Below are 12,423 nucleotides of genomic sequence, written 5' to 3'. Positions count from 1 at the left end.
AGCGACTAGACAAGTCCTATGTGGGGGAGTGGGGTAGTACACAAGGAGGGCATAAATAAAACTTAAAGACTCGTAAAGAATCCAAAACTTTCACCAGAGACCCATAGAATGCATCTCTCAATAGCATATCTCAATTGTTTTGGCCAAATAACCATAGCAAAGTATAAATTGAACATAAACCATGGCTAAACTATCAATGGCATTCATAAAACACAATACTATCCACAAAACCAGTTGAATACCATTGAGAACTGATGATTGTCCATTGAAAACTAACAACCGATAATCAATCTATAATGATCATTCACTGATGCAAACTAATGCATATTGTGGCAAATGTATAGTTTTAGAGCTGCAGTGAAAACCATTTCAATGTGCAAACCAAACTACAATGACTAGTACATTGAATAGTGACCTTAAGGCAGACATACTATTAGCACAATACGTTGGACGCATGTTAAATACATCTAAGATCCTCTATACACGAGAGTTGTCCATTCTTGGAGGAGTGAAAGTGCTACCTCCCCTTTGAGCACTAGGCAATGTTCTGGATCTTTGTTTTGTTGAACCCGACTGAGCCAGGTCCAAAGTAGGCTCTAATTGAAAAGCCTTGAGGTGAAGCTGCAACAATTGAGGGAGGTTTGCCAAGTCACTCTCTTCCATCCCCTTAGCATCCAACCATCCATAGGTGAAACAATACTAAACCTTCACCAAGAAGCACATGGATACTTTACCTCTAACTCTTTCTCTCTTGAGCATTGTGATACTTTATACTTTCACATTGTTGCAATTCCAAATTCACTAATATGGACTTGCCTCTCATGTGTACTTGACATGCTAGGAGGACCAGATGCATTAGGAAACATTCTTGTTTGTATACTTTGGACCATTGCAATGTGACTGTGCATGGGAATTTGCATGCTAGTAGGCATACCAAGATACATTTTTCCATACATTGTATGCATTATTAGCTGTATTTTTCTTCATGACCGGTAGTATATGGAGCATTTGCATGACTATCATTAATACCGTAAGTTCTAAACATAATGGCTGCATACATCTACCCTTGGCCTCAACCCTTTCCAGGCATCGTATTTATAATCGCAAGTCTTTCTTTTATACTAATGTTGTGGAATCTTCTTGCCATATATTTATTTTGTGACCATTAGATAAGATCTGGTACCTTCAGTCTCACATTTTGAGAGTTGTTATGGGACCTTTGATGTGGCCCTTTGATTGGGGCTTTGGCAAGACAAAGTATCCCACTCTTGTGCAGCCATATATATGAAGATATTGTTTCATTTTCTTGGATTTTGGGTTGTTGGCACAACTAGGTCACCTGAAATGCCTTCATCTTTGATTCTGTCTCTAGGTTTCAAGGTCATGTTGCTAGGTGTTGGACCGGAGGATTCCATTGTGTGTGTGCTCTAAAGATTGCTTGGGTGACCATCTAAGGGGAATGTTGCTACAAATGAAGGGAGAAGCTGGTAAAAGGCCAGTTCTTCACCATAGAAGAATTGGGGGCACAGTGAGCCAAGAGGGTGGGATGTGAGGTGGTGTGCTGGATGGGGTAGGAGGGGCTGGTAGCGGGCTGAGATTGGTGTGTGGAGGGCTGCCATGTTGTAGGGTGGAGTGAGTAGGGACAGGGCAGCAGCAGGGAGAGGAGCAGACTCGTGCGGTGCTGGCTGGGGAGGGTTGGCAGGCAACGGGCTGTGGTTGGTTGGGGGAGGGTGCTGTCTAGGACATGCAGGTGAAGCTGGGCAGCACAGGTGCAGAATGGCTCAGGAAGGGACAGGTGACAGTGAGTGTGTTAGTTGGGGGGCAGCAGCAGCTGGAGGGAGCCTGTTGAGGGTGGCAATGGCAGCACACAGGGAGGGCTCAGTATTCTTTAAAGCAGTTTTTATGAGCATATTCTTGCTGAAAATTTGGAGTTTTCTGCAGAAGCAGAGTAAAATTTCACATAGTACAACAACAAACTTCTTATTTGTGCAGTGTCCTGAAGATCTGGGGCCAATGCATCCTTTTGGGTTGGGGACTATGCTCTCTTTCATAGGAAAAATGGATGTTATTGTAAACAGGCATTGGGTGGATGGATTAGCGACTACATCTCTTCATCTTACTACTAGAGAGGAATCCACTGCTGCATAGTACATTACTGCATGGACCCAATCCACTTCCTGTGTTTTGTTGTAATGATATGCACAAGAAAAAAATGTGTGTGGGGCACTGAGGCATTCACTTTGTTTATCAACAATAAAGAAAATGAATTCAAGAAAGTGAAGTCCATTGTTTTGCATTGATGGCCTTGCTGTTCGGTATATGAGATAATAACAACAAAAGAGGGGGGAGGAGGGGAGGGAAGGGGGATTTGTATATCCATCCACATAAGTTTACAAGAGGCCTATTAAGCATATGTACACTTGCGCTTGTAGGCAAAAAGAAATGATGTATAAACTTTAATTATTTGATTAATGTTTCCAAGGCACTCGTAACCAGCTTCACTATTCTGTGCTGCACAAATTAGAGAAATTTTATTTACCTTTACTGCCAAAAATTTGGAGTTCTCTGCAGAACTAGGGTCTTTTTTGGATGTCGATGGTGATGCATGAATTTTAGGCATGATATTGAAATCTTTATGGTTATCCTTTCAAATCTTTCAGGACATGGAAGAAGAATTTCAAGACTGCCTAAAGAAACTGGAGAAATCGTTTGAATTGGAAAGACAACACATTGAGACTATTCATGAAAGAGAAAAGAAGGTGTGAATTATTGTTTGTAGTGTGGTTCACTGTCCTCAGAACAAGCATGTGGTTGTTATGCAAAAAGTACAAATTAAACAATTCTATTGCAAATAAAGTGATAATGGTCAGAAAGGAGGAACTATTTGAGAGTGAAACTTTGAGAGAACATGCAGTTCTGATTCTCATTTGTTCTCACTGGCATATACCATCTGGCATGATCTGGGAGAATACTAAGCCAACAAGTAACCTCTTACAAACTTGGCCAATAATGTGTGAACAGCAAGATAACATTGTATCCACAGCTTCAGTTCCTAAGTCTGTTCAACCTGATGGATATTGGGATGCTGCCAGAATATCAGGACCATAGATATGCAAAAGCACAAATTTTAGGAGGGGGCTGCTTGGTCCTCTCATGAAAACATTCGTGCCACTTCATAGAATGCCATTTTCTATATACATTGCAGCTATCAGAGTCATTTCCGGGGTAAGTTTGGATGTATGGAGAACACAAAATATTGTTTCCGTGTATATGGTGGCTGGGGCCTCTTTCAAGAAGTACAGTTATGTGATTTAGCAATATCTCCTGCCATTGGCTTTTCAGTGTCATGACACATGAGCCCAATTATACCTGAGATTACGGAGGTGCCTCTTGACACATTGGTAGTCATTTTCTCAAAAGGGACTCAGATCGGTATGGGGACAGTGAAGACTGAAGGCAACTTGACAACCACATAAATGACCTTAGAGATAGCCTGACTACAAGTTTACTCAGGGGTGCTAGCTGAGGTATGGTTTTACGAAAGCGAGTGGTTGGCATGCATAGAACAAGTCTAGAGGCTAGTCCATGGCAGGAAGATGGCACCCCCTAGCAAGATCGCCAAAAGTTTGCCAAAAGTTTGATCTGTAGTGGTTTTGGATATTTCTTACTGATCAGTGTGCTCTCCTTTGCTGCCAAAGACTTGAAAAAGGTGGAGCTTGAGGAGAGCTATAGCGGAGCTAGTCGGGGTCTGTGTATGTGCCAAGCTAGCCAAAGTATGCATTATCTTCATAAAACGGTGCGAATTTAATCATCTGTTCTAAGGTCTTGGACATGCTACATTTGACTTTCGTTATATAGGCCTTGTCCAACCCCCTAATGGAACCCCTAGTCTTTTAAAAGTTATATATGCCCTCCAACTTGCAGCTTATCTCATGTTACTCTGTAATGCATGCCAAAAGGGTCTACCCCTTTGCATGACTCTGTCCAATCCTTCAATTTCTTTCCATTTCATTTGTGGAAGGAATCCCTTCAAGAAGGTGGCTTAAGATTAAGTCCAATCTTCCACAATTTTATTGCCCTATTTTAGGGTTCACCTCACTCGTACGCTTTTGGTCCCAATGATAGGCATCACTTTGATCTATGATAGTGCTCCTGAGTCCATGGAGTTTCAGAGATATCTGGAGTTGCAAGTTCTGACCAACAACGAGAAAAGACTAGCTCCTCTGGACATCCTCATGTTTGCAAGCTGGGCCTTCATGACCCAAGCTAACCCCCCCAAGGCAAGGCAAAAAGAAAGAAAAATTGAATTTCGAAAGCTGAACAGATGCATAATGAAGACTTCCACATTGAAATTGTTGAAGTTGTGAATTTTGAGCACGTTGTTTGAGATTGCATACACCTAGTTTGATTCAAAGCAGTCCCAAAAAATCTGATGTGGCATCAGTCCACAATCAAATCAGATTTCTGCTGCGGTTTATAGTGTTTCCAATCTGTCTTGGGTTGCATGCACTCTCAATTATACACCAGCTTCTGGTATTTGCTGTAATTACAGGCACCGCGTGAATTTCCTGCATTAAGGGTTGTGACAGCAGTAGATTCCCTGTCGTGATTGCAAGTACAGCAGTTATTCCTCCCCTTCAACTTGCCATGTGTCAAATCTTGCAGCTTCAATGCATTAAATGCTGTTATAAGTGTTCAGACAGGTTGCTGGGACAGTAAATTTGACTTTTATTGCAGTTATATTGCCATATTTGGTGCACACATGGCTAAATATGCTGCAAACTATGCATTGAATGCAATGGTTGACCTATTTAGAATGCAATCACAATGTCATTATGCTCTCCTCGCTGTAATTGAGTTTTTGTAACACCTTTTTTCAGTCATCTCACTGTTCTTTAAAAGCTAGAACAAAAAACTTTTATATATTCTTAACCCTTTTATCCGATGTAACATTCCGAACTTCCAATAGCATGAGTGAACCCCCTTTATAAGTAGTAAGGATAATGTTTGATTTTGGATAATGGCAAATTTTTTTATTCCCCTTACCCCCCAGCCGACAGTCGTGCTGGAGGGGAGGGGAATAGCATGTATAAGCAAGCTCCTTGCTGGAGCTTGCTAAGGGTATGGGAGCATGCGAGATGCCACGCAGGCCCTCACCTATTTAAGGATTGTGGGAGGATTGGGGGATGGCGGCTGCCAGAAAGCTCGAAGAGGGAGAGATTGAGACTGCTGTTCTGACGCTGCGTGGATTGCTGCCGTAGAGCAAGGGAAGACGCCTTCAACCGACGAATAGAGGGAGAGAGTGGAGATTCTGTGTATGGCCGTGTAGGAGGGGGGGGGGGGGAATAACTGCCGTGAGGAAGAAAGAGGAGGCTGATGGCATTGCAGAGATCGTTGTGAGGAGGAGAGGACCACCACCGTGCCACCCCGCTGGCCGAAAGGGAGGGAAAAGTCGCCGCTGCCATTCGTCACACCTTCATTGCTGCCAGCTCGCCGCCAGAAGTCGCCTCTTTTTCCCTCCACGTGGCTCCACAGTACCCCCCAGAAGCTTTGGAAGCTTCTTGGTGAAGCTTCTAAAGCCCTTAATAAGCCCCCCTCCATTGGGCCTATTTAAAGCCTTTATATTATACCTTTCCCCCCCCATAAATTGCCCTTGTAGGCTCTTGTTCATGTGGGCTCTTTTAAGCCCTTTTCCCCCCACACACAATCCCCTATATCCAAAAGGGACTTCTATACCCTTTTCCCCCCTTGAACTTGTGGGTCTTCAAAAGGCCTTTCAAAGAGAATCACCCTACCCGGGATTTAAAACCCTCCTTGTGGGTTTTTCCAACCCTTGCAACCCAAAGGCCTTAATCCTTTCTTGTGGGCCTTTCCCAAAAGCCCTATCATGGTTCTTATACTCCCTGCCCTTGGAGATTTTTCCACCCATTTCCGTGCAAATTTCACCTAATACCCTTATCGTAGGGTTTTCCACAAGTCCTCAAAGCCTTCTTGCGGATTTTTCTTTCCCCTAGCCGGTTTTAAGGCCTTCTAAAGCCAATTCACCAAGGGAGTTCGCGTAAGAAGGAGACGGACAAGATCGTAACTCTGTGCCCAAGGTGAAAAGGCTGAATTCGAAATGGCTCCTAAGAAAGCCCAAGGCGCAACTGCAGGAGGATCGTCTCCTAGCATCCACGTGGACATCTCACCACAAGTCTAGGTTTTCCTTCCTAATTTTTATTTTATGTTATCGTGCGTGGATAATTTTTGGAGATAGGATGCATTTTCCGTCTAAAATACTTTGGTTAATTTAAAAGAATTAGCTTACGACGGACAAGTTTGGTCATTAGTATTTTCAATAAAACGAACAAAATAAAGTGAGCATAAAGTTGATATGCATTTCTAGCAAGTAGTTTTTGTGCATTTCAATGAACTGAACTTAGATTAATGTCCATATTTACGAAACGGAATTAAGATAGTACACTCCGTTTAGGCATGGAAGTATAAATTGCATGTCGCATTATTAGGACATATCTTCTTCGCAATGAGTCATTATGGAAAGTGCTAATAATCCATAGGAAATTGCAAGGCATGAAATGATTCTTAAGTTGCATAACTCTAGTAAATTGGTATAAATATCGTTTTTCAACTGCATATTTATTAGTGAAAGGTTGCATGTTTTAGCATGAATCTTGTTCGCAAGTTATAGAGTGATTAATGGGAATTAGGTTATAACCTAACCTATGCTTGATCTTAAATCGAAAAGTTAGGGTTGAAAATCAACTTACGTGTAGACAATGAGTCATGTGTTTATGGAAATGATAAGTGTAATTATCTTCAAAAATTAAACAAGTTGGCTAAAACCTAAAAACCTAAAAAGTGCGAAGGGACTCGTTTAGGAAGAGTTAATTCAATTCTAAAGAACTAACTAGGATTTAACACGTGACCTAGTTGCTCGTATTGCCAAGGCTGGGACTCTTATATCCTAAAGGCTTGCCCACATTCACGGAATGTAGGGACAGTAGGACATTCTTGCGAGAAGTGATCTAGGGTTTTCCTAAGAATCTCTCGCTAAAAAGATGAAACTCGAAACCCTAGGACTGACAAGTCGGCCTAATGCCATCAGGAACAGACTATTTCGTGACTCCATTCGATGGGTAAATAGTCTCATAGTTGATGCGACACTTGTGCAACAAGTGGTAGAGTCGCATGATCTTGTGATTTGATCACAAGGGAATGGCCAATTTCTCGGAATGAGATTGGCAGATTTTTGCGCAAGTTATCTTGCAAGAGGATGAATAATCGTCCTAATATAGTATTTTCCTTGGGTAAAAGATAATTGCTTGGAAGCAAAAGACCAACCGATAAATTGAAATAACATTTGAACTTAAGGTATTGATCGAATAGGGTTAATAGGGTACAGCCCTAACCTAGGTTAGGGGATCTTGTCAAGCCACAATTGATCCCGGATCGAGTGCTGGATGCATTCGGGAAGAAGGATTCGCTCCTAAGTAGTTTGCCAACAATAACGACCAATGGAAATGATTGTGCTTGTTACAGATTTAAGAGCACTCTTTTGCTTTGTTTGATCAAAGAATTAAAGGGTAAATGAATATCTAATGCTTCAGGTTGAAGGCCTGAAGGGAGAGGCAGCTTCAGTTACCCCCGACTGCCTGCCTGGCCCTAACCAAGTGGGTTGTTAACCGCGCCGGGAAGGTGGATCGAACCTGCTGCGAGAGGTCTCTCTGTTGAGCGCTACTTGGAGCAGGAGGACGCTTGGGTGCCAGGGGGGCTCTGGCCGTAAATCCCTCACCTTCTGGGCCCTGCACAAGAGGCTAACGTGACTCGGGATTGGATCTCGAGACCCGCATACTAGTCTACGGACGGAAACTTGGATTAGTGATCCCTATGGATTGCTGGATAGTCTTCGGGTGGATTGTGGATAAGCCTAGGGTTGGACTTTATGTATTTCAAAGAGAAATATGATAACCTGTTAAAAAAGAACTTGATTGACATTGCTTTTCTATGTCAAGTGTTATAATTATGCGAAGGTACCAGTGCCTAACAGGCTAATTAAGGAAGCTGATTGATACATGTCCAACTGAATGTGTTAGGTAATTAAATAACTAAGACAACTTGAGGAAAGTGCGGTGGATGTGGCCATAGGTCCGTCTTACGGATGGGTGGTCCCGGTTGGCCGGGAACTTTTCTCAATCAAGATGGACAGCAGGAAGATCGTTCAAAGAACACGAACAGCAAGAGCGTTGACCTAGAGTCTAAGTTATAGATGATTCCGATTTACGCTGTTTTAGGGGAACGGAATGGGACTATGCCTTATGGCAGAGAGGTTGAGCTTCGCATCCCTCTCGTTTCCCATTCTCCTTGAACCAAGTGTAGCGTGAATCCGCTTCAAACCTGGTGTTTCTGCGTAAAGTAGTTCGCTCGGGTTCGACGCTAGTTGCCATTAGGAAATGACCAATAGGAAAAACCCTAATTCAGGTCGGTCCTAAGTGGGAACGGCCGGAATACTTCCGCTACGTGGCAGATACGGAAAGTCCTAGATTGTAAACCCGTAACATTCCATGGGAGTGCCGGGCGGAGCTTTCTAGATATCCTTTTCCGATGGGCTGCTAAGACGTGTCCTGAAGATAATAAGTGGACACGTTACATCCGAGAAAGAAACTTATATTATTAAATCTTCTCAAGACAATGCATCCCAAGGCAAAGTACAGTATACAAACAACCCTATAAGGGACTTTCAAAACAAAAAAGATACAAGAAAGAGGGAAGTCTATTACAAGGCTTGATTAAATGATTAATTAGGTCTGTGGTATCAGACCATATGTGGCTAATGGTGAAAGAAGGCACCAAAATCCTAGATATTAAGAAAAGGATCTGCACTCCCCATACTTTCCAAGCTGTGTATCCTCTTCCATATCCTACAGATAGTATGGAAAATCTTTGTCTAGATCCTGCAATTGCAGTGGATATATCTAGTATATCTATAGCATGGCTGCATCTGGGGTCCATATACACCAAGCAATGATATTGGTTGTGAGATTCCACCTATGACAATGTCCATGAGTCCATAGTGTGTGTAAAAGCTCTGACAGGGAAATCATGCTCACAACCTGCCCGGAGACAAGGATAATCATTGTAGTGACTGGTTAGGCACGAAGATCGAGAGAGACTGTCGGTGCGCATAGTGAGAGACAGAGAGAGTGAGAGAGAGCAGAGTACAGAGTGAGCACGTTTTCAGGTACAATGACGAGTGTACCTTTAGGTTTTTAGATAGATATATATGTGTAAGTACAAGTGCTAAGGGTGTGTTCACACCCGTGCACATATAAAAGGCACGATGACCTTTATTCCCAACAACCTCCCACCTAAAGGCAATGTGCCTTAAGAGGAGAAAAGGATCAGCTAAGTCTAGGTATGTACAAAGTTGAAATACATATATCTATTCAACTCTCATCATCTGTCGGCAATGAGCAAACTGCTTTGTTGGAAGACCCTTCGTGAGAAGGTCTGTAGGGTTATCATGTGTATGCACTTTAACAAGCTCAATGCTCTTGCTGTCAAGCACATCTCTAATGAAGTGGTACTTCACCTGTATGTGCTTTGTCTTTGCATGAAAGACAAGATTCCGTGCTAGCATGATAGCACTCTGACTATCACAATTGGGAACATGTAACTCTGTGATGCCAAGCTCTCCCATCAGACATGAAAGCCATAAAGTCTCCTTGCATGCCTCAGTGGCAGCCACATACTCTACCTTTGTAGTAGACAATGCAACACACTTTTGTAGCCTGGAGATCCAAGAGACTGCTCCTCCTATGAAAGTAAACACATACCCAGAAGTGGACTTCCTGCAGTCGGCATGACTAGCATAGTCTGCATCCGTAAAGCCAACAACAGATGCCTTTTGCTTGCCAAAGTAGATGCACAACTTCTTTGTGCCTTTGAGGTATCTCATAATATCTTTCACTGCATCCCAATGCTTCTTGCCAAGGGTTGCCATGTATATGCTAACCACTCCCACTGCAAAGGCAATGTCAGGACGTGTAGCAATCATAGCATACATTAAACTGCCAACAGGTGAAGCATATGGTATCTTGGCCATTTCAGCCTTCTCATCATCAGATGTAGGGTTGCCCTCTGCACTAAGTTTCACATATGGAGGCAATGGAACCCCAATTGTTTTTCCCCCCTCCATATTAAAACGCTGCAAAACTTTGGAGATATACTCTTGTTGAGATAGATAGAGTAAGCCTTTCGATCTATCTCTGTGTATTTGCATGCCAAGAATGTGATTTGCATCACCAAGATCCTTCATGTCAAAGGTGCCATGCAGACTTTGCTTCAATGAATCCAAGACATGAGCATCCTTGCCAGCAATCAGCATGTCATCAACATACAAAACCAAGATAATCAGGCTACCATCTGCTCCCTTCTTGGTATACAAGCAGTGATCCACTTGACTTCTATGAAAGCCTTGGGATTGCATGAATATATATCAAACTTATGATACCATTCTCTTGGTGCTTGTTTCGGCCCATACAAACTCCTTCTGAGTTTACATACAATTTTTTTTCTTTCCTTGTTCAACAAACCCTTCAGGCTGCTGCATATATATGTCTTCATGCAGATGACGATGTAAAAACATAGTCTTTACATCCATCTGTATGAGCTCCGTATCCTCAACTGCAACCAAGCCCAAAATGGTTCTCAATGTAGTCATTTTGACTACAGGAGGGAAAATCTCATCAAAGTCAATTCGATGTTGCTACTTGTACCCCTTTGTAACCAATCTTACTTTGTACTTTGGTGAGGAACCATAAGTGACCTTGATCTTGTAAACCCATTTGCATGGAAGGGTTTCTGCCCTTTAGGCAACTGCATCAAGTCCGAAGTGCAATTTTTCTCAAGAGATTCCATCTCTGACAACATGGCTTTATACAATTTCTTGCTATCCTGTCTGTCCATTGCTTCGTTGAAGCAAGACGGTTCACCAGAGTCTGTCAACATGACATAATCAGCCACATTAATTGCACCAGGAACAAATCTGTCAGGTTGTCTAGTAGCCCTAGACGATCTTCTAACCCATTGGTCATTGTTTGCTGGCTGTTCGTGCAAATTTCCATTTTCAGCATGCTGTCGTGGCATTTCAGCCTGCAAATCAGCATTAACAGCTTGCTGTCCTGGTTGTTCCTGCACATGTCATGGCTGATTTTAATGGGCAATAGCTGGCTGCTCATTTCCAGCATCATTTCCTGCATTTACAGGTTCATTTACAGCAGGTATTTGCTATTGTAGAATGGGCACATTTTGCTGTCCAAAAGGTATTTCTTCCCGGAATACAACCCTACGGACCTCCTCAGTCTTTTCGGGCTGTTTGTGCATGCAATCTTCCTGGAAGATAACGTCATTGCTGCGTACTATTTTCCTTTTCTCGGGATCTCACAATCTATACCCCATTTCACCCTTGTCACTATATCCTAGGAAAATGCATTTATAGGACTTTGGCTGAAGTTTGCTGCGTTTTTCTTTTACGAATGTGCACAAACGCCTCGCAGCCAAACACTTTCAAATGAGCATATGAAGGTGGCTTGCCCGACCACGTTTCTTGGGGAACTTTCCTCCCCAAAGACCTGTTTGGTGACCGATTAATTAATTGAACGGCTGTCATAACAGCCTCTGCCGAAAAACCATGGGGTAATGTAGCACGAGACAGTATCGTACGGACCTTATCTTGTATGGTCCGATTCATACGCTCTGCAACTCCATTTTGGGACGGATTATGAGGGGTAGTGAGCTCCATCTTTATCCATTTGCTGTCACAAAATGCCTGAAAGGCCTTGGACACATATTCCCCGCCATTGTCAGAGCGAAGACACTTAAGTGTCTTATCTGTGTGATTTTCAGCCAATGCCAAGAATTTTTTAAACTTATCAAGCACTTCATCCTTGCTATGAATAGGGTAAACCCATACTTTCCGTGTAGCATCATCGACAAAGGTGACAAAATATTTCTTTCCCTCTAAAGATAATCCTGGCATTTGACATACATCCCAATGTACTAACTCTAGAGGAGAAGATTTCAACGAAAGAGACTTTTTGTGAGATGTCTGTGCATATTTGCCATAAAGGCAATGATCACAATGCTCAAAATCAGCATAATGAAGACAAGGCAAGTAACCCAAATGAGAAAGCACTTTCATTCCTGTTCGACTCATGTGTCCCAACCGGCCATGCCACAAAGAGACTCTTGGCTGCTCGTTCATGACAACAACATGGTCATGCACACTAGATACATGAAGTGGATACAAAGTATTACTCTTGCAACCTCTAGCAATAACCCTAGATCCCTTACAAATCTTCCAGTTTCCATCACCAAAGGTGGTATGAAAGCCATCATCATATAGCTACCTTGTGCTAATCATGC

The 12,423-nt window shown here is 42.6% G+C and overlaps 1 protein-coding gene across 8 annotated transcripts in view; it reads left to right on the top strand.

The window, feature by feature from the left end:
- Window positions 1-12,423, top strand: part of LOC148025521 (dynein regulatory complex subunit 2-like) — a 152,445-nt gene that overhangs the window by 102,602 nt on the left and 37,420 nt on the right. For all 8 annotated transcript variants that reach the window (XM_087692692.1, XM_087692690.1, XM_087692691.1 and 5 more), the window contains one exon: window positions 2,661-2,759. In XM_087692692.1, the coding sequence (XP_087548818.1) occupies window positions 2,661-2,759 (99 nt within the window). The remainder of the gene's footprint in view (window positions 1-2,660; window positions 2,760-12,423) is intronic.

Source organism: Lygodium microphyllum, chromosome 14, assembly GCF_053477565.2.
Source record: "Lygodium microphyllum isolate KBCC chromosome 14, Lygodium_microphyllum_v1.1.10, whole genome shotgun sequence".
In the NCBI taxonomy this organism is placed as follows: Eukaryota; Viridiplantae; Streptophyta; class Polypodiopsida; order Schizaeales; family Lygodiaceae; genus Lygodium; species Lygodium microphyllum.
The sequence above is the reverse complement of the archived record's forward strand: the minus strand, read 5'-3'. Positions and strand labels throughout refer to the sequence as shown.